The sequence below is a fragment of the Misgurnus anguillicaudatus genome, chromosome 8 (assembly GCF_027580225.2).
Source record: "Misgurnus anguillicaudatus chromosome 8, ASM2758022v2, whole genome shotgun sequence".
Taxonomy (NCBI): Eukaryota; Metazoa; Chordata; class Actinopteri; order Cypriniformes; family Cobitidae; genus Misgurnus; species Misgurnus anguillicaudatus.
In genome coordinates this window covers 38,827,980-38,851,280 of record NC_073344.2, presented here as the reverse complement: position 1 = coordinate 38,851,280, position 23,301 = coordinate 38,827,980, and the positions used below count along the sequence as shown (strand labels likewise).

At 41.9% G+C, this 23,301-nt stretch overlaps 1 protein-coding gene across 2 annotated transcripts in view; it reads left to right on the top strand.

Moving 5' to 3' along the window:
- Positions 1-23,301, top strand: part of col18a1b (collagen type XVIII alpha 1 chain b) — a 156,789-nt gene that overhangs the window by 79,966 nt on the left and 53,522 nt on the right. For both annotated transcript variants that reach the window (XM_073870889.1, XM_073870888.1), the window contains exons 13-20: positions 12,275-12,328; positions 16,753-16,854; positions 17,010-17,075; positions 17,169-17,195; positions 17,323-17,421; positions 17,509-17,544; positions 17,728-17,811; positions 17,924-17,959. In XM_073870889.1, the coding sequence (XP_073726990.1) occupies positions 12,275-12,328; positions 16,753-16,854; positions 17,010-17,075; positions 17,169-17,195; positions 17,323-17,421; positions 17,509-17,544; positions 17,728-17,811; positions 17,924-17,959 (504 nt within the window). The remainder of the gene's footprint in view (positions 1-12,274; positions 12,329-16,752; positions 16,855-17,009; positions 17,076-17,168; positions 17,196-17,322; positions 17,422-17,508; positions 17,545-17,727; positions 17,812-17,923; positions 17,960-23,301) is intronic.

Genomic DNA, 23,301 nt, shown 5'->3' with positions numbered 1-23,301 from the left:
CCACATCCATACCAGCTCCGATTTGTCAAAAAGCCACCATCATCACTGTACCAGTTGTTAAAGGTGCAGTAGTTACACCTGCACCCGTTTTCAAGATGGCTCCCATACCCGCACCGTCTCACATAATGACTGCCACACCCACTCCTCCTCACCAAACTACATTGATGAACTCTCCAGCACTGCCAAGGTTCCGATGTCTCATCGCCAGCCTGTTGGATGCCCCATTAGTATCTGTACGGGTGGCTGGGGTCCCTCGTCCTGTGGTCTCCAGCTTTGTTATACCCACTGAGTCATCTGAGTCATCTAAGCTAGAGATGCGCGGATGGGCTATTATTTCATCCGCAACCGCATCACAAAACTCATCATCCGTCCGCCATCCATCCGCACCAACGTTTCTGACCAGTTTTCAAAACCGCACCCGCCCGCCATCCGCTGACTGGGCGATGCAAGGCGCTGCTGATGACAGCCGCTGCTGATGACAGCCGCGAGACTAGAAAGCCCTTGAATATAAGTAGTGTGTGAACTCAGGCTATGTTTACATTAATGCGTTTATCCTTTAAAACGCGTTACTTTTGCAACGTTTACGCCTTTCATCTACGCTACATCACCGTTTTTTCGACCCTCATAAACGGATTCGTTCGTCAACGCTGGAGACCCTGTTTTAGTTTGAGAACTCAGACGTTGCGCTGAGTGTAAATGTAGATGGAGTCTTATGTAAACGAACAGCTGATGTTAACGTGACAGCGCATCATTTTCAAAGTAAAAATAATTTTATTCAGGTAAATGGAGGTTTGCAACGGAGGTTTTGACAAAAATAGTAAACATCTACCAACCAGCTATTATACACGCTATATCGGATTGTTTTAACATGGATCATCATAGATAATGTCTATTTTATATTTATGTTTGAGTATTGTTGGGTTTGAATATTGTTGTAATGTGTTTATGTTTTGTTTAAATTTAGTTAGCTTATTACGAAAGATAGACTGTAATTTTAAACGCCATATAGGGCGTTGTAAAGGCCAATATGACGGGAGAATTGTAATGGGTCAGACATTATTTTCGAGTTTAATTTAAGTTTTGTTTTCTACTTTAAAAATGAATTTCGTTTCAGATAATTTGTCTCTTAATTTTAATCGATGTTTTGTTGATAAGTTTTGTGAATATAAATTAATAAAAACAATAAACTCAACGTCATTAATATTTAATGCTTGTTTAGCCGCTTGTTGCTAGTGGAGGGCGTGCACGGACCTCGCACACATTTAAAAATTAATGCAATAAGCATTTCTGTAGGCTAAAGCTATACTTCACCTCTATGTTTGATTGAAGTTTGCATTTGCTGAAATTTATTTTTGCTTCAAGTTCGTTTAGTACTGTTCACTTGAATGCTTTCTTTTTAAATCATAAAGACCAGTCTCCGATCGGCGCACATGACATGAGACAAAAATAAATAAATAAATAGCACAAATGACATAGTCTGCACTGGTGTCATCCTGATTTACCACTTTGTAAAACTTATTCCAGGCAACCCTTTTCTGACCTTTTATTTCCTTTGTTTTTAATTCTCTTTTTTTTTTAGTTTGCCACGTACCTCCTTCGCCGGCGTTGATAAGAGCTGTGTCAAAATGCGTCCTCATTTCTCCGCGCTGTTAATGATAGAACGAATGGATCCTTAACAGCCGAGGCTATCCCAAACAATTAAAACCTTTATTATATAAAAGTGTATTTAGAAAACTTTTTCTTGTCACTGTTTTAGTATTATAAGTTATGTTTTGTGTTAATATTATTCGGTTTATGTTGCGTATATTTCTAAGGTTGATTATTTGATATACTGTTGAATAGTTTAATCTACATCAATGTGTCATATTTTCTAAAATAAATTCATATTTTTCTGATTACATATTTATTTTAATAAGTCAGAAATGTCTCCGCTGTTTATTGCTGACAGGCGCGATGGGCGCTACTGGGGGTGCGTGCAACAGGTGTCCCAAATTATGGGTCCTCAGAAGGCTAGACCGTCTCATTTCAGTTCTCTTAGCGAACTTCTGAGCCTGCCACCTTGATAGACATAGTGCTCACCTTTAAGGTCGCATGCTTTGAAGGACAAAGCTAATAATAACAAGCTGTCGATCCGCCACCGCTCGAATTTAATTAAAATATTATTTTTCGTCACATCATCCGCCCGATCCGCGGTTTATCCGCGGAGTCCGCGGCTGTAACCGCCAACCGCGCATCTCTAATCTAAGCCTACTGAGTCTACTGAATCTTCTGAGTTTCCCGAGTCCCCTGAGTCATCTGAGTTTCCCGAGTCCCCTGAGACTTCTGATTCCCCTGAGTCTTCTGATTCCCCTGAGTCTTCTGATTCCCCTGAGTCCTCTGAGCCGAGTGAATCTCCTGAGTCCTCTGAGCCGAGTGAATCTCCCGAGTCCTCTGAGCCGAGTGAATCTCCCGAGTCCTCTGAGCCGAGTGAATCTCCTGAGTCCTCTGAGCCGAGTGAATCTCCCGAGTCCTCTGAGCCGAGTGAATCTCCCGAGTCCTCTGAGCCAAGTGAATCTCCCGAGTCCTCTGAGCCGAGTGAATCTCCCGAGTCCTCTGAGCCGAGTGAGTCTCCCGAGTCCTCTGAGCCGAGTGAATCTCCCGAGTTCCCCGATTCCCATGAATCTCCCAAGTTCCCCGAGTCTTCTGATTCTCCTGAGCCGAGTGAGTCTTCTGTGTCTTCTAAGTCCCCCGAGTCCCCTGAGTCTTCTGATTCCCCAGAGCCGAGTGAGTCTTCTGATTCCCCAGAGCCGAGTGAGTCTTCTGACTCCCCAGAGCCGACTGAGTCTTCTGATTCCACTGAGCCGAGTGAGTCTTCTGAGTCCCCTGAGCCGAGTGAGTCTTCTGATTCCCCTGAGCCGAGTGAGTCTTCTGATTCCCCTGAGCCGAGTGAGTCTTCTGATTCCCCTGAGCCGAGTGAGTCTTCTGATTCCCCTGAGCCGAGTGAGTCTTCTGTGCCGTTTGAGTCCCCTGCGCCTCATTGGTATGCAAGTGTGGTCACCCCGAAGCTCCAAAGACTTTCTATGGTCACCAAAACCATGGCCAGTTCTGAACTCTCCGTCTGTACCAAGATGGCTGTCCCCAAGCTCCTTGCCCTCACTGTTTGGTCCATGATGACTGTTATTGTACTCACTGCCCCGTCTAACCAGGCCCAGAGGGCCTCTCTCTGTTCTCCTCTACCCAGGTTCCTGGTACCACCAGCACCACCCTGGTATCCAGTCCCTCTCTGGGCTCTGCCGGCTCCGCCCTGGGTTCCTGACCTGCCCAGGCTTCCTGCCCTACCGGCTCCGCCCTGGGTTCTTGACTTGCCCAGGCTTCCTGTCCTGCCGGCTCCACCCTGGGTTCCTGCTCTGCCGGCTCCGCCCTGGGTTCCCGCTCTGCCGGCTCCGCCCTGGTTGCCAGTTCTGTCGGCTCCTCCCAGGTCCCAGTCTTCCCCTTTGGCTCCGCCTGCGGCTCCGCCCTGGTCCCTGTCTCCGCCTACGGCTCCTCCGTGGTCCCTGTCTCCGCCTTCGGCTCCTCCGTGGTCCCTGTCTCTGCCTGCGGCTGCGCCTTGGTCCCTGTGTCCGGCTGCGGCTCCTCCCTGGTCCCTGTCTCCGCCTGCGGCTCCTCCTTGGTCCCTGTCTCCGCCTGCAGCTCCTCCTTGGTCCCTGTTTCCGCCTGCGGCTCCTCCTTGGTCCCTGTCTCCGCCTGCGACTCCGCCTTGGTCCCTGTCTCCGCCTGCGGCTCCGCCTTGGTCCCTGTCTCCGCCTGCGGCTCCGCCGTGGTCCCTGTTTCCGCCTGCGGCGCCGCCTTGGTCCCTGTTTCCGCCTGCGGCTCCGCCCTGGCCCTTAGACTTTCATGGGCTTGGCCCACCAACCCTCCCCCCGGTCCACCTCCCAACCACCGCCCACCAGGACTTTTTTAATTTTGGGTTGTTTTTTATTGTGGGGGTCTGGAAGCCGCCCTTTTGAGGTGGGGCTATGTAACGTAGTGCCTCCTGTGTCCCTGTGTTCTGTTATTCTTGTGTTTTGTTATAGTTGTGTTTTGGTTTATGCTTTGTATCTGTGTATCTGTGTTTAACCTGTGTTCATGTATACCCTTGTTCCTAGTGTAGCTCCCTGTGTTAATTAGTGTCTCCGCCCCCTTGTTTGTTACCATGGATATTCATTGTGATCATGCTTCTCCCCTTGTGTGTTGTCATAGTTACTCATTGTTTCTGCTCTGTCATTGGTCATTGTCTTGCATTTATACCCTGCCTGTTCATTCTTGTTTTGTCGTTCGTTGTATGATGTCGTAGTCCCTTGTGTGTTCCCTTGCTCTTGTTTTTTGCCTATTTACCTGTATATATTGGAATAAACTGCATTTTGATCCGTATTTCGCCTCATCCTGTCTTACCTGGTTTCAACCGTGACATATTTGTTCTTAATAAAGAGACAGTAACCTCAATTAACGTACTTAAGTCTGTGTCATTTATGTTAATCAAACAACCCAAGACAAACAGAAAATCACTTCTATTGCTCAAAAATAATAATAATAATATTTAATTTGTACAATAAAGACAGTGTTATTATCCATTTAATTTCATTTCTGTACCTAATGCTAATTTTAGACCTTACTTAATGTGCAACTTTGTTTTTTTTATAAATGTTTATAATTTCTTTATTTGTTATTAGAGTTTTATTTGTTACAACGAGACTTGAGACTTGACTTGGACTCGAGCCCAGAGACTTCAGACTTGACTTGGACTCAAGCTCAAAGACTTCAGACTTGACTCGGACTCGAGCTCAGAGACTTGTGAACATCTCTGGTAGGAATACATGTCCGGTTAAGTAAACTGTACTGTCTTAAATGTGATTAAGCCATTACCTGTAGACATGGTTTTCTAGTGTTTAGTATCCTTATTTTATGCATACGTGTTTTTTTTTTGTCAAGATGAAGGTATACTGATGATGTTACTGTGTGTTATTTCAGTAATGGGACATGTAACAGCTTTGTTTTTGCTATTTTTTCCCTCGTTATGAGGACATAACGAATTGTGGTGGGGGGAGAGTGTAGAGCCCTGCTAAATTTGGGTCTACTAGTTAATTATTTTGTTATATTTTTATTTTACATTATAGAGTTTCCTAAATTGAAGCTTTAAAAATGTTAAATGAGAGGTAAGAATTTCAATTCATGTTCTGGATTTTATAATCTTGTAAGATATATATAAGTTCATAAATGGTAAAATACATTCTGTTTGTTATGTTAAAGAATGTTTAAAATGTGTAAATTACAAACAGAAAAGGATATATCTAAAAAAAATCTGTTATAAAAAAGCGCTGTTGTTTAACCAATGAGGTGGGATTTTCACTGACCTCTGAAGGTCAGAGTGCGTCAGCACGTAGGAAGTGAGTGGATGGATGCTACTGAAAATCAGATCGGCTGATCTGATAATTGTGTCTTCATTACTTTCTTCTTCACTTTCACTGTTCCTTGGATTTCGTGAGTATTATAAACTTGCACACATTCACATGAGCTCCAACGTAGCACGCCAACGAAAGACTTAAATCCCAGCTGGGTAATATCTGGGTAATATAATGTGGGGATATTTGGTTTTGTTTTGTTTTGTTTACATTTGTTTGAGTGTTTCATATTGAGTAATTGCCTGTGATGAGACGCTGAGAGAGACGCTGAGAGAGAGAGACGAGGAGTCGCAAGTTTGGAGCTCCGTTGAGATTATCAGCTAAATCCTATTTTTTCACGATCTTATTACTATCTATATAATATAACTTATTAGTTTATCTTAGGAATACTTTACTTTGATGATTACTGAATTGTATTACTAAGCGATACGATTTTATCACTAGTAACACCCAGTGTTAGCATATAGCCTGCTAGCATATAGCCCGCTAGCATAACCAGCCGGTGCCGGCTAAATCTAGCATTTCTTACCGTCTGTTTACTTAAACCTTCCTTCGTTGGCGATCTAATGGCGGATTCATCCGATGTATGCTTTTCTGATCTGTCCACACCAGATCGGGAAGCTGTGAAGGAGCTGATGCCCGGCCTTCGCAGAGTCAGCGTGCCTAACATCACCCTGACCACAGACCCTCGTAGGCGGCCGAGGCGTCTCGATGCAGCTTCCCGGACAGCGTTCGGGCGAACGGAGACCCCATCACCCAGCATGAAAACTGTAATGTACATGTACAGTTTAGCTTCTTCCGTCAGCATAGAGGGGTTTACATGTGCTAAGTGTATTGAAGTAGTAAGGCTGACGGAGAAGGTTGTAGAACTAGAAGCGCACATCCGAACGCTAGTTGGGGACAGTAAGACCGCTAATGTTAATGTTACAAACACTGTTTCGGGTGCGCCTAGTGTTAAGCATAATACACATGGCTCGGTTCCGACTTCAGAGTCAAGGCGGCTGACTAACTGGGTGACTGTCAGGCGGCATAGTCACATTCGGCATCCAAATAAAGTTCCTGTTTTAATATCAAACAGATTTTCTCCACTCAGCAATACACCGGCTGAGACGTCTGTTAAAGGTGCCCTGGTTATTGGAGATTCTATACTCAGGAACGTTGACATTGAGGCACCAGCCACCATAGTCGATTGTATACCGGGAGCCAGAGCTTCTGACATTAGATCCAAACTTAAACTGCTGGCTAATGCTAAACGTAAGTTTTCTAAGATTGTTATTCACGCCGGCACGAATGACACCAGACTCCGCCAGTCGGAGATCACCAAAGATACTATTAAAGAGGTGTGTGAAATTGCAAAAACAATGTCAGACAATGTAATTTGCTCTGGTCCCCTCCCCGCCTACCGGGGGGATGAAACTTACAGTAGATTAGTGTCTCTTCATGGCTGGATGTCAAAGTGGTGCCCTCAGCATAACGTAGGGTTTATAGACAAGTGGAAGCATTTCTGGGGAAGACCTGACCTGCTAAAGAGAGATGGCCTCCATCCGTCTCCGGAAGGAAGTGCTGTACTTTCTAGAAATCTGACCAATAGTCTTACTTTTGATATTGTCTGACTATCCAGGGCCCAGGTCAGGAAACAGACAGATCGGCTTACCCATCAGTCTGTTAGCTGCCTTGACATGTCAAGATCACATATATCCCAGCACATAGAGCCTTTTTTACCAGAGTACCAACACATCTCTACTGTGTCTGTTCCTCGAACAAATAAATACAGAGCACCGTTTACCTCGTCTCGTACAAATCTTATTAACATAAAATTAGAACACAATACATTAACAGATGAAACTCAAATGTTAAAATTCGGCCTTCTTAACATTAGATCGTTTACCAGTAAAGAACCTATTATCAATGAAATAATTACTGACCAAAACTTAGATGCACTCTGTTTAACAGAGACCTGGCTTAAAGCAGACGATTACATCAGTTTAAACGAATCCACCCCACAAGACTATTACTATAAACACGTTCCTCGTCTAAAAGGGAGAGGGGGTGGTGTAGCTACAATATACAACCAAATATTCAAGGTAAACCATAAATCCGAACTAAAATTTAATTCGTTTGAAATAATACTGTTAAATATGGAAATAACTGATCGTAACAACAAACAGCTTTCGTTCATTTTAGCTACCATATATAGGCCTCCGGGCCACCACACAGATTTTCTTAAAGAAATAGCAGACTTCCTATCCGAACTCACAGTCACTGTAGATAAAGCTCTTATCGTTGGTGATTTTAATATTCATGTGGATAACCCAAAAGATGCATTAGGACGTGCGTTTATGGATGTTCTTAATTCTCTCTGTATTAAACAAAACGTGTCAGGGCCAACGCATACTCGTAAGCACACATTAGACTTAATTCTGTCACTTGGACTCAATATTAATGACATCGAAATATCACCCCAGAGCGATGCCGTTTCAGACCATTGCTTTGTGTCTTACACGATACTTCTAGATAGGACCGCTCAGTCTACAACATGCTACAGATTAGCCAGAACAATTATTTCCACCACTAAAGATAGCTTTATTAGCACTCTTCCAGACCTGTCTCAAATGAAACATGTAGCAGATAACCGTGAATATCTGGATATTATAATAGAAAACCTGAACAATGTTTGCACTAGCACATTGGATGCCGTTGCTCCCATTCGAAAAAAGAGAATCAAAGAAAAAACGCCGGCTCCATGGTATGACCATCATACTGCAGCCCTTAAAAAAGTAGCCAGAAAAATGGAAAGAAACTACCGAAGCACAAAGTAGAGGTATGGCGTTCAGCATGGAAAGAGAGTGTTCAACACTACAGACAGGCTATTAAAACCGCCTGATCTACCTATCTCAGTACGCTTATTAAAGAAAATCATAACAACCCTCGTTTCCTATTTAGCACAGTTGTGAAACTGACTAGAAACAAAGAACAAACAGAAACAAATAGTAAACTCCAACACAATAGCAATGACTTCATAAACTTCTTTACTAACAAAATTATGTTTATTAGGGAAAACATAGAAACTACGCAAGCAGCCACCACTCGACCCAATAGTACATTTACCTCTAGATTACCATACGAACATCTTGAGTCATTTAAACCTACTACAATAGAAGAGCTCTCTAAATTAGTAATGTCATCCAAATCATCGTCCTGTATACTAGACCTCATTCCCACAAAATTACTAAAAGAGGTATTTCATGTAGTGTCAGACACGGTACTAAATATCTTTAACTCATCTCTAGAATTAGGATACGTTCCAACAGCTTTCAAACTAGCAGTTATTAGACCGCTCATTAAAAAACCAAACCTTGACCAGGGAGATCTTAATAACTTTAGTCCAATCTCAAATCTACCTTTTCTTTCTAAAATATTAGAAAAAGTAGTGGCAAGCCAGCTACGCACATTCATAGCGAATAATAATACATATGAAAAGTTCCAATCAGGATTCAGGCCCCACCATAGCACAGAGACAGCGCTGCTTAGAGTTACAAATGACCTCCTATTAGGCCTGGCAAACTCGACTCCTTTTAAGGATCCGGGTTATTGTGAGTCACTCACTAAAGTGATCCGAGTTGTGTGAGTCACTTGAATCACTTGAGTCAGTATTGCTAAATCGCCAAGGAAACTCAGTACAGACCCACTTGTAACCGGCTGATCCACGCGACTCGAGATTCTCAGAGCCGGAAACATTGCAGACTCGCAGACCATGGGACTCGCTCTACAGATCCACTAACCGGCTGATTCACGTGGATCAGCCGGAGCCGGTTAGTGGATCTATAGAGCGACTGAAGTCTCCTCAAAAGCAAATCCACAACAAAAGCCTTTCACTTCTGAGATAACATGCTTATAGGCTTTAGGTTTGGTGTGTGTATGGTCGACCATTTAAAAAATAGGCCTAATAATAGCATAAATATAGAAAAAACTGTGTCCTGCTTATGCAGCCCCCAGAGGCGGAGAGACAGTTCGCGCTGATCAGCCGGTTACGGAACAGCCGGTTACGAGTTGAAAGATTCTCGAGTCAGAGCAGATCTCTCGAGTTTGCAATGTTTCCGGCTCTGAGTGAGAATCTCGGGTCAGTTCGCGGCTCGCGCAGATCCGCAGGTCTCTCGAGTTTGCAATGTTTCCGGCTCTGAGTGAGAATCTCGGGTCAATTCGCGGATCCGCGGGTCTCTCGAGTTTGCAATGTTTCCGGCTCTGAGTGAGAATCTCGGGTCAGTTCTCGCACAGATCAGCCGGTTACGAGTGGATCTGTAGTGCGAGCGAAGTCTCATCAATAATGTTGAAAGAGGTTTGTGTGTGTGGTGGCGCTGTTTTTGGTTTTACAATGAATTGTAGTAGGACTCAACTGATCCGGGTAAATGACACTAGAGACTCGCGACTCATGAGTTAATTTAAAGATCCGGGTTAAAGATCCGAGTGAGTGGCGACTCAAACAGGTCTACCTCCTATTAACATCCGATCGTGGTGAAATCTCAATCCTTATATTACTAGACCTTAGTGCAGCCTTTGACACAATAGATCACAGAATCTTACTCAGTAGACTAGAAAACTATGTTGGCATCAGTGGTCAGGCATAAGCCTGGTTTAGATCGTATCTAACCAATCGCTATCACTTTGTTTATGTAAATGAGGAAGAGTCATATCACTCCCCGGTTAAATTCGACGTACCTCAGGGATCAGTTCTAGGTCCTATCCTATTCTCGTTATATATGTTACCTCTAGGAGACATTATCAGGAAACATAACATAAGTTTTCACTGCTATGCGGATGATACCCAGCTTTACATCTCGTCACATCCTAGCGAAACTCACCCGTTTGCTAAGCTAACATACTGCATTAATGATATTAGGGACTGGATGGCACATAACTTTCTTATGCTAAACTCCAATAAGACTGAGATACTTATTATTGAACCAAATCGCTACAAACATAGTATGTCAGATTACAAGTTGTCCATAGATGGCTGCACGGTGGTGCCATCTTCCACGGTTAAGAATTTAGGCGTAATGTTCGACAGCAATCTATCTTTCGATAGTCATATCTCCAACGTCTGCCGCACAGCATTCTTCCATCTTAGAAATATCTCAAAAATACGCCATATGCTGTCTGCATCAGATGCAGAAAAGCTTATCCATGCTTTTATGACCTCTAGAATAGACTATTGTAACTCGTTACTCGGGGGATGCCATTCAAATCAGGTAAACAAGCTACAGCTGGTTCAAAACGCCGCCGCAAGAGTGCTTACTCGATCTAAAAAGTATGACCACATTAGTCCAATTCTGGCATCTTTACATTGGCTACCAGTTAAATATCGCATACAATTTAAAATATTACTAATCACCTACAAAGCCTTAAATGGCCTAGCGCCCTCGTATATTAAAGAACTACTATCAGAATACAATCCACCATGTAAACTGCGCTCACAAAATTTGGGTCTCTTAATTATCCCTAGAATATCAAAAGTGTCTAAAGGTGGTAGATACTTTTCCTACTTGGCCCCTAAGCTCTGGAATGATTTACCAAATAATGTTCGAGTATCAGACACAGTCGATCAATTTAAATCTAAACTTAAGACATTCTTCTTTAACAAAGCATTCACATAAAATGTCCAGTAAATGTAATTTTACCGCAGTAGTTATATTGTCTAGAACAAAGCACTCACACACCTCATATGGGTAATACACTATTGCCGCAATAGTTAGCCTGTCTGGAACCGAGATGACTTAAACAACTATAATGTATGACACTTGCATTACATGCGAACGGCCCCTACGCTAATAGAACTCTGTTTTTGTCTCCCTGTCTCGTCCTCGACCCTGAGGACAATGACACAAACAGACCCAGTTCCTGTTGCTGTGAAGGTCATCACACCACTGATCTACTGGCTGTCCTTCAACGTGATGCCTAGCCGATGCACGACCAATGACCACCGGCTGAACCAGTTTAATCTGCTTACCCTCTTCCTATCCTTACCGTATCTATATATATATATACATATATTAATCTCTCCCAAGGGTTTTTGTCCTTCTAGGAGTTTTTTCCCACCGGGTTTTTTCCTAGGGGGTTTTTAGTCCCAGGGAGAGTCAGCCAACTTTGGCTTAACTTAGCACTTTACTGTATATGTATCATTATTAATACGCTTGCTTGTACGGTTTAACCTTAGCCGCTATGTTCTACTGCTTATATTATCTATTTATTTTCTGTGTTCTCCTTTACATCTACTCATGTAAAGCTGCTTTGCAACAATTAACACTTGTGAAAAGCGTTATATAAATAAAATTGAATTGAATTGAATGTACATGTGCACATTGAAGTGAGAGTTAACTTCTGCTCTAAAGTTGATTCATGTGATCTGAATCTATTTGAAACGAATCAAATGAAAAGAAAACAAGAGTAACTTAAATCAGTTAATAAATGTTTTTGTTAATGGTTTATACAGCATAACATCTCCTGTGATTCTTATGTAAAGAGAGAGAGAGACAAAGTTAAAGGAGGCATGTAATATAATTTGAGATTTATTTTAAAGTGTTGTACTAATGCCTTTACTATTTTGTGCTTATAGTTAAGTATTTTCTGAGTAAAAGAAGTGAACATTACAAGAAAAACTATAATCTGAATCCCAGGGTGTATTATATTAGTTATTTTTGGGTTACTTTGGTATTAAATATTATACATTAAGTAAATTTAGATGTGCCTCTCACGTGTAAACTTAAATTGTAAGTTTCCCTAGACATAATTTGAGCCAGTTAATCGGTGAGAGGGCTACACATAATTATTTTTATTGCTGTTTGTTCTCTTTTGTGACTCAGGGGCCTGCAGGTCGGCCTGGAAATCCTGGTGCTCCTGGGCCCCCAGGCCAGAAGGTATCGGACAAAACAATTTTTTTACATATGCTTGATATTCTTTCTTTCTTTATTATTCATGCCATTCCAGCATCTATGGCTTTATTCAGAGAACTAGTTAATCCATACACAAGTTAAACACAGTTTGGGAGAGGGGAAATTTGGTATTTTGGTAATTTGGCAATTTGCTACCTAACTTGCATGTTTTTGGCCTGTGGAAGGAAACCATAGTACCTTGAATAAACCCACGCTGACACAGGGAGAACATCATATGCTTGATAGAATAGGTAAAGATAATGCCTTGTTTTTTGACTGTGGTACAGTTGACTTGCCTGGAGTTAAAGGGTAAGAGGTAAGATATTGTACCAGCTTTTTTGTTCCTCACTTTTTTTAAAGAATTACATTTAGCTCTACATTGTAGATTTTATCCAAGAAAATAGAAACTGGATAGGTCAGATATCCACAACTCTTGTAAGCTTTCATTATCCATAGATCTGTTGTATAGGACTTGATGTTGATATCCCTTGTTGCATACTTGAGGCACCGATGAGAATCTGTGGAATGGTCAATTGAGTGACCCTCTGCCACACTACTCCTCAGCCCTTTCATCTCCTGAGGTTGCTCCTTTCTCATAACTCAGTGCATACACCCTTGACATGAGCTAACCTCTATTTCTAACGCCACAATCTCACCACATCCTGACCATACATGCCAACCCTTTTGACTAAGGCCAGAAGTCTCACTGTCATTGTTAATGCAGGTTCAGTGACAAATGGTTCTGTATGGCATACTATTTGCCGCAATACCCGAGATCACAAGAAAGGCCAAAATCTCATCGCAACCCAACCATACGCGGCAACCCTTTTGTCTAAGGCCAGAGGCCCCACTATCATCATCAATACAGGCTCAGTGGCAAATGGTCTGTATACCATTAGACAATGATAAGATACCAGAGTCTTATGGTGGTTAGGTTGGCTTGACCCTCACCCTCCCAAACAAATGGTGTTGGCTGCCACTGGGATGATGGGAGAGGAAGGGCATTCACACTTGTACATTGACTTTCCAACACTGCAGCAAGACCACTCCTCCCCTCCTGCACTCGGCCCACAATGTTCTTGTGTCTGATTGATGCCTTTGCCTGCTCAGTTGCAGCCAATGGGGTCAACTTCCTTCTGGTTGCAAGATGGGGGCAGTTTGAGTTACAAATGGATCACTCAAATCCAGTATCATCTCCAGTCTGACTTTGGTACAATTGTACTCCTCTACCAGACTGGTGATGGGCAGGTGTAGCATCCCTCAAACATTTAAAAATTAAGAGTCTCTCATGAACCATGCCTTGCAAGAGTTGTTGCACTCCATAAGGCTGAAAAGGGACACAAAACAATCTCAAAATATTTAGACATCCATCAGTCAACAGTTAGACAAATTGTCTGTAAATGGAGACAGTTTAATACTTTAGCTACCCTTCCTAGAAGTGGACGCAGAGCCAAGAAGACTCCCAATGCACAACACTGAATACTCAATAAAGTAGAACTCACGTGTAACAGCTAAAGGCTTGAAGACATCATTGGCAACTGGCACATATCTCTGTTCATGACTCTATCATACGTAAGTCTTTGAACAGGCATGTGTTTATGGCAGAATACCACAGAGGAAGCTGCTACTCTCACGAAAAACTTTGCTGTGAGCCTGAAGTTTTCAAAACACTTTGGCAAACCCCAGTGCTACTGGGAAAATATTTTATGGATTGATGAAACAAAATTTGAAATGTTTAAAAAAAATACTATGGCGCAAAAAGGGCACAGCTTACCAACATCAAAACATCATCCCAACAGTGAAGTATGGTGGAGGGAACATCATGATTTGGGCATGCTTTGCTGCTTCAAAGCCTGGACCACTTACCATAATCGAGGGGGGAAATTAATTCCCAATTTTAACAAAAAATCTTACAGGATAATGTCAGGGTGGCTGTCCGCCAGTTGAAGCTCAGTAGAAGTTGGTTGATGCAGCAGGACAATGACCATAAGTATCGAAGTAAGTCCACAACAGACTGGGTTAAGAAAAACAAAATGCCCCATTTGGAGTGGCCTACTCAATGCCCAGACCTTAATCTGTGGAATGACCTTAAGAGAGCGGTTCACAACAGACATCATACAATTGTGTCTGAGTTTAAGTGGTTTTGTAAATGGGAATGGGCAAAAATTCCTTCTGATGATGTGAAGGTCTGATTCACAACTATTGAAAGCCTTACTTAAAGTAATTACTGCCAAAGGAGGTTCAACAAGCTATTAAATTCAAGGGTTCACTTACATTTTCCTCCTTTCCACTTTGAATGTTTAATGGGTGTTTTCAAAAAATACACAAGAAACTAGAATTATTTGTGTGTTGTGAGCTTATGCACATTGTGTTATTCTATTGTTGTGACCTAGATGAGGATTAGATCACATTTTATAGCAAATCGTTGTAGAAAACCAGTTCATTCCTAGGGGTTCACATACCTTTTCTTGACGCTGTACTATAATGTTCTGATCTCTAACCTTGTGACATTTTCAAGGAATGGCTTTTTTACAACATTGTGGCCATTGTTGGGGTTATTATCCTTTGTCACGTATTATTCACACACAACGATGAGGAGACACTGGATAAACAATAAACTAGAACTTTAATGATACAACGATGAGGAGCATAGCAAATCCACAACATACATTGACGATCACCGACAAAGAACACACACACACAGGGGCAAACTATATACAGGCAAGTGATAAGCAAACACAGGTGTAAGAACTTAACTATAATTAAGCACAGGTGAAACTAATAATGAGGTAACAAGTTAACTAAACAAGATGATCAACAATGAACAGAAATGAATGAAACACAAAAACCCTTACAGTACGACTGAGATGAAGGAGGTGGACCGGAGCTACGAGGCGGAGCCAGAGCAGAGAAACCCAAAGGTGAACGCCCGTAGGAGGGAGGAGCCCAACGAGCTGGAAGGGTGGAGTGAGGGACACTTGGGGAGCGAGGAAAACCCGGAGGCGAGGACGGGACGACGACCGACCAGGGCGGAGCCGGAGTGGTGACGATGCCTGGTGACGTCGCTGTAGAGACGGGAGCCGACGAAGGGGAGGGAGGAGAGACCTGAAGCGATGCCACTGGTCCGACGGGACGAGGCGACCTCTTGGTCTCAGGGAGCGGAGGTGGAGAACTGGAGAGCTCCCCGAAAGCAGCTGGCAGAGAGGCACGCCACGGATCAATCGAACCAGCGGCATTGACGCGCTGAGGATGAGCAGGGGCGTGTCGCTGTGATGGCTGCAGGTGCTTCAGACTGGCTGAGGTAGGCAGAGGAGGCGGGAGTGGGAGGGTCCACTTGTGTTGGGGAGGAGCTGGACGGAACCAGCGGAGCCGATGAAGAAAAGGAAATGTCCACAGCACAGTCCGAAAAAATTTCCCCAAGAGACGTAATATGCTCACCCTCAGCGGCGTGGAGGTGGATGTCTTCCTCGACATCCTCAGCAGCTCCCGCGGCGAATCCCAGACAACTCGGCTCTCGCACCTGGTCGGGGGAGGATTCCGGGATCTCAGCGACGCTGGGCTCAGGGGTTCGCTCTGGCTCGCTGGTCGCATTGCCGGGTTCTCCGCCCGTGGTGGGCTCGAGGTCCGTGGAGGGTGTTGGCGTGTCGGTCTCTGGGTGTGAAGTGGGGCTGGCGACAAACTCCCCATCGGCGGGACCGACGGTGAATAGGGAGTTGTTGTGGAACAGCACCCACTCCACATAAGTGGCGAAGTTGTCATCCGGACCGCCCGCTGGAAGGCGTGCCTTTGACTGCGCGCTCAGGCTGGTCAAAAGAAAGACACAGAGCGCGCTATCAGGGTAGTGAGTCAGGCATGCCAGGTCTAAAAAGTCCTTGATGTGAACTTCCAGCGGACGATGTCCCTGCTCCAGACATAGAATTTTCACAGCCGGGATATCCATGATAAACTAAACTAAAAACCGAGATGCAAAAACAAAAAACTAGCTGGAAACAGGAGGGAACAGTTAACGCCACCGTAAACAGTTCGGTCTGTGATTCTGTCACGTATTATTCACACACACAACGATGAGGAGACACTGGATAAACAATAAACTAGAACTTTAATGATACAACGGTGAGGAGCATAGCAAATCCACAACATACATTGACGATCACCGACAAAGAACACACACACAGGGGCAAACTATATACAGGCAAGTGATAAGCAAACACAGGTGTAAGAACTTAACTATAATTAAGCACAGGTGAAACTAATAATGAGGTAACAAGTTAACTAAACAAGATGATCAACAATGAACAGAAATGAATGAAACACAAAAACCCTTACATCCTTAGAATGGCAAACTATTTTCAGAAACGTTTGGTAGATATAACAATACTTACCCTTCCATCCAATTTCTGTCCTTAAAGGGTTCACAGGGTTCTGCAGGAATCATGGGAAAGGAAGGGCTGCCTGGGCTTCCTGGGCCTATGGGACCTCAGGGACCTCCGGGACCAGCCTTTCGAATTACTGTAATTTACTTAATTACATGTTTATTGCAAAATTACTTTACATTTGAACTGTATCATCCTTGTGGCTTTTGATTTGTTTACAATACTTTACTTCTCAATTTTGAATAAAGTGCCTAGACCATCTGCATAAATGCATAACGTGTTTGTGTTTGTAGGCTGATGGCGAAGAAGAAATTGCTCTTAATTACATTCCAGGGGTTATGGGGCCACCAGGTCCACGGGTAACTCCAAACCGTTTTTACATGTTCAAATTCTGTGATGTCAAAGTATTGTCATAGTGTTTACACTAGCTAACCACTGTTTATTTTTTAAAGGGACCTCAGGGCATACCTGGACTACCAGTGAGAGATATAACTAATTCTGTCTATATCTTACTGTCTGTCATAATGTTCCCAAAATTTAAATATATTTCTTCCCAGGGGCATTGATTTTTTTAGACTTTCTCTATTTGCTCTCTGCCCTCTACAGGGCAAAGCTGGTATCCCAGGTATCCCAGGTCAGAAAGGTGATGAAGGGCTAAGAGGACAAGATGGATTCCCAGGGTTAGATGGTTTCCCCGGATCAATAGTGAGTGTCATTTGATTGGCCTTGACCAAGCATGAAATTCATTATTGTAGCTTGATTGATGGATTTCTTAATTTTGACTTTTCACAGGGGCTAAAGGGGGAAAGAGGATGGAAAGGTAACAAAGTGAGTGGTCTTTAAAATATTGTATTGAACAGTCTTAGGGCTAGGCATATAGTTCAAAGCCATAAGAGCAGGATTGTAATCACTGTGACCAAGATAAATTGTTGCTTAACCCCCCTCAGTAATTTTTAAAAATATAAAAACACTCACATCAATGTCATTCATAACAAATGTATCTGTTCTTAGGGTGAGCCTGGCCATTTGGGAGGACCTCCTGGACCTCCAGGGCCACCAGGTCTTCCAGGTCAAATTGTCTGTACTAATTGCAGTGTAAGTGTTATTTTAAGGACATTTGGATACAGATTTTACTGGTCCTTCACAAACTACTTATTTATACAACATACAACTCACTATGTACATTTTCTTGTTTTTGTTTTATTAGGGTCAACCTGGTATAGCTGGCCAAGCAGGATTCCCTGTAAGTTTTTAAACACAATTTTTTTCTCTTTTATAATTGAGCAGTTTTTATTTTCCTTGTCATTTTATTAATGAAATGTAAGTTTAACTGCAAAATCAAAATACCTCATGGTTTATCATATAAAAATGAATGTCATTGCTTGTCATTGGTTGGACTAAAATGTTTATTATGCCATTCAACGGTACTTTAGCCAAGAGACTTTGAGGGACACACCTAATAATAATGATTATAATAAACTTTATTTTCTATAGCGCCTTAAAATGAAGACCTCAAAGCGCTTTACAATAAATAATAATACACTGTATTAAATAATACAACAAGCCAAAAATATGAAAAGAAATGCAACCCTAAAAAAATGAGTTTTAAGGCGAGATTTAAAAATGCTGAGTTTAAGCTTGCCTTATCTAAATAGGTAAAGAATTCCACAGTTTTGGAGCTAATAAAGAAAAAGCCCTGTTGCTAAGGTGACCACTTGTCCCACTTTACGTTGTACTGTACAACAATTTTACCCTTTGTCCTGCCTCTCGCAAATTGAGCATCTATACCGCTTTTTCATTCGACCCTGCCTAACTGAAAATAAATACACAGATACGTCCATAGGTGTATTGTTAACTTAAATCCAGTTGTTCAAAGGAGAGGAATAAAAGCGATAGCCGATAGGCTGAGTCGTACGTCCGCGTGTCTCCAACACTAGCACATCACATCACACAGGTAAGCAGTAGCCCTTCCCAGCTCCTATTTCGGTTGTATTTTTCTTGGCTTGTTATTTAGGTGTGTAGTGATGAACAAAAGACTCGACTTTACACCTAATAGCCAAAAGACAACTTTATTTAACTTGTGTCTTGCTAACATGCATGCCTGGTATGCAGCTCATGTAAAAAGTTTGGTAAATAAGCCTATATTATGGCCATACATGCTAATGTACTTTACTTAATAATATATACTTGATAATCTATTTATAATAAAAACACTACAATTGGATACAGTAAAGTTTGCGTCCAATAATGCCATCATAATCACCATAACAAATTAAAATGTGCTAATGTCATTACAAAGCACTGCAGGTGAATAGGATAAACAAAATAACTAGGGCATATCACCACAGATCTTTCCCCATTAATGACTTTACCCCTGAAATTTAAATATAAAGATTAGCATGTTTTTGTTAATTTAGAAAAAAATCGATATATGCAAACAGATGAAGTGTAGTACGTAATTATGAGAAGTGGTCGTTGTCACAGACAAGAGTTAAAGTATAATCACCTTGGTTTAAACGTAACAACTGAGACTAGTAAGCTACTTCATAAGCTGAAATCTTTTTGTATTAATGTATTAAAATGATGAAATCCAGTTACCAGCATGACGATGCAAGAGATGATGCAATTTTAATAGCAAATGGACCGCAGCATACTCTTGGTTAAGACCTGTAGATGGCGAAGCAGAGAGAGCTTTTTGCATTTTATGCAAAATCAGTTTTTCTGTGGGGCATGGTGGTAGTGTCTTAATCTTTTGGTCGGTGGGTTTAAAAATGTTTCCTGGTAAATTAGATAGACAATATATCTTAAGTTTAAAGTTATTACGTCTGTCTCACATTGTCCCACTTTACCATGCTACTTGTTTCCCATTTTGTCTGGAGGTGGTCACCCTTGCCCATCAATCTTAATGGAACAGTTAAAAGGCCAGTTTCAGATGAGCGAAGGTCATGTGTTGGAGTACTGTATAAGGAATTAAAAGCTCAGACAAATATTGAGGTGCCAACCCATGCAAAGCCTTGTAAGCAAGCATCAAAATTTTAAAATCAACCCTTAAACTAACAAGGAGTCACTGTAAAGACTCCAAGACTGGAGCAATATGATCTCTCATCCTAGTTCTAGTAAGGATTCTAGCAGCCGAATTTGCACTACCTGCAATTTGTCAACGCCCCTGCCAACAAGGCATTACAATTATCAATCCTGGTAAACACAAAAGTGTTTATCAACCTCTCAGCAAAAGGAAAAGACAGCATTGGACGTAGTTTGGCAATGTTTACAAGATGAAAAAACAAGGTTGAAACAGTGTTTTGAACATGTGGCTCAAAAGTTAGACTTGTTTCGAAAATCACCCCTAAATTTTTTTGGGTTTTTTTTGTTTAAACTCCATAATTGAACCATCAACGGGCAAAGTAACCAACCCAGCTTTATGTAATTGGTGAGGTGAACCAATGAGCTTAACCTCAGTTTTTCACTGTTAAGACAAAGAAAATGTTGTGACATACACTGTAAAAATTATTTTCAAGAAAAAAAATTCTTAGTATTTTTGTCTTAATATAAGAATTGTAAAAATATTGTAAAAATATCTAAAAATTCTTAAATTAAGATGTTTTTTCTTGATAAGCAAAACAACTCTAGAAAATAAGTCTAGTTTTTAGACCAAACATATTAAATTTAAGATATTTTGTGGATAAAAAAGGGGGGGAAAATCTGCCAATGGGTTAAGCAAATTTTTCTAGAATTCTTCTTGAATTTAGTGTTTAAGAAAAATGTTGAAGATTTTTTTGCTTACCCCATTGGCACTACTGCTAACCTTTTGTTAAGTCATGATGAACACGATAAGCCGTCTTCTCTGTCAGTAACATCCGTGACTGTTGACGTTTACGCGAAAAAGAAAGTACACGGAGGAACGCGGAGTTAAAATATTTTTCACTGCTATTTGAAAGAGGTACGCTGCATGCAACAAGAGAGAGGGCAGGGGTCGCGCGCTGTTGAGGCGCTGCACACAACGAGAGAGAGGGAGGAGAGAGGCGCGCTGAGCCGTTTTAAATAGTAAAATTAAAATGTAAATAGAATCATGAAAAATCTATTTGTGGCGGCCAGTGTTGATTCTGTGGTGGGTCGCCACAGATAAATCAATGTATGGGAAACACTGGTGTCATTAGGTTTAGTGTGTATGCAGATCTGAGTATCATCTGGATAAAGGTGAAATTTTAGACCAAGAGATCTCAAAAGCTGACCAAGTTGAAAAATATAGATGTTAAAAAGCAAGGGGCCCAAAATTGATTACTGAGGGACTCCAGATTGCACAACACCAGTTTTAGACCTAAATCCACCCATAGACAAAAATCCCACTGTGTGACCCACAAGTGGGTCCCAACAGTTCGAAAACCCCTTAACTAAGCAAATTGAGTTTGAATAATTCAGTCATGTGCTTCAAACAGCTAGAACTTAACTGCTTTTTATTGTTTAATTTGTTATGAACCCCACTTTCAAAGTGCTAGTTATGGAAGGGGGCAAGTAACATAAAAGAATATGCGAGTCAAAAAGACAGATTTATTAATATCGCTGCCCTCACATGTCACAGGCAACTATTGGTAACGTTAGAGAGGAAACAACTCACTGACAAACCATTAACAGACAAATACACAGAACAACCAGTACACAGCTTTTCAGCGACGGCTGGACATCAGGATGCACATGGAGCTCAGTTAAACACAGCAGGTCATCAGCATATGTTTAAACAGCAAGAGCTTCCTCTCAAGTGTGCACCGCGCTCACATTGAGCTAAAGACAGTGGCAGTGGCGGCCTAGCGACTGGAGTTCTAATGGAAACAGCAAAATATCACTGCACTCCTTCCACAAGGCTATACTCCCCTTTTACCTCCACCCGTCATGAGTAAATGGACCGAAGGTGTACAGAGATGGAGCTTACCCTCGGGAAAAGAGAATAGACCAAATCAATGCAAATAGAAAAATACACACCACATTAAAATAATAATAATAATAATAATAATAATGAATACAAAGGCTAAGGCCGTAACACTTCCCCCCTAAAAAACAGAAACAGATTTCTTCTTTTCCCCCTCTCCTTTTGGGGAAATAAGGAAAAATAAAGCTGGTTCTGAATATAAAAAGGTGAGCTTAACCTTGTGACAAAGCGTCGGCCACCACATTCTCAGTTTCCTTCTTATGACGGATCTCTAGGTTATATGGCTTCACCATTAGTGCCCATCTCATCAAACATTGGTTGTGATTGTACATTTTGCAGCAGAAGACTTGTACAGTTTATACGGATTGTGGTCCATATAAACTGTAACCAGATACATACTGGCTCACACATAAACATTAAAATGTTGCAATGCCAGTAAGAGGGCTAAAGTCTCCTTCTCAATTGTTGAATAGTTAAGCTGATGACAATTAAACTTAGAAGAAAAATAGGATACTGGATGAACTATTCAGTCAGCACCGTCTTGTAAAAGCAACAACACTCGAAACGTTCTTGCAGAAACACAGGAAGTATCCTACCATTCCAAGAAATATATACAGCTCTCCTTCGTAGTGGGTACCGGATACTCAAGAACAGCAGCCACTTTTCAATCTAATGGCTGAACCTTCCTGTTTCCTACCTGCTTTTCAAGGTATGTAACAGAAACTTAAGCAAACTTGTACTTTAACGTGAGGGAGGCAGCAGATAAATGATGAAATATATCATGCAAGATTGAACGTTCCCCCCAGTAGTGTTCAGCCCAGGTGGACAAATAGATGACTGCGTCATCCAGATAGACATTACAGTTAGAAACCGCTCCCAAAACCATAGACATCAAACACTGAAACTTCATTGGTGTTCTTCTCTGCCCAAATGCCATACGTGTGTATTGGAGGAAAGAATCTGGGGTGATGCACGCAGAGATCTCAGAGGCACGCTTAGTTAGAAGCACCTGCCAATAACCTTTTAATAGAATGTTAAAAAAAATGTTGGGCATCGAAATGGGGCTTTTAATCGTTCCTCTCCATTGCATATATATTTGATTGAATTTGTAGGAATTTATTACTCTCACAACTTGTCCCAATCCCCATTTCCATCCTGTACCATCTGCAGTTGTGTGCTTACTGATAGTGATCGAAGACTATTGGCAGAGCTGTTTATCCAGTACGGGGGGGGGGGGGGGTGTTTAAGGTGATCTTCTGATTGGTCAGTTTGAATGTATGATGTTGGGATTAGTCACGTGGTCAAGCCAAGGGGATAAAATAATATGTTTGGGGGTCTTCTGTCCTTTCTTCATCTGGCACCGTTCTTCTTTGGGCTGTGCTCTGCTCTTGTATTCTCTTTGCTTTTTTCTTTACCTGAGCTCTGGCCTTCAGGCCATTAGGCCTAGATTCCAGTTCTTAGTGGTGAGTCACTTTCTTCTACACTTTCTTTCTTTCTCTGTTCTTTATACTATCAGGTTATATCTCACAAGCATTGGAAACAGTTAATTGTACATTGTAGTGATTTTGACATAGGCACAAAATTAATTTAGTGATTTTCACATGGGCAAATAATGGTTAGTATGCCATACACAGGACACTAGAAATTTCACCCCAAGTGTG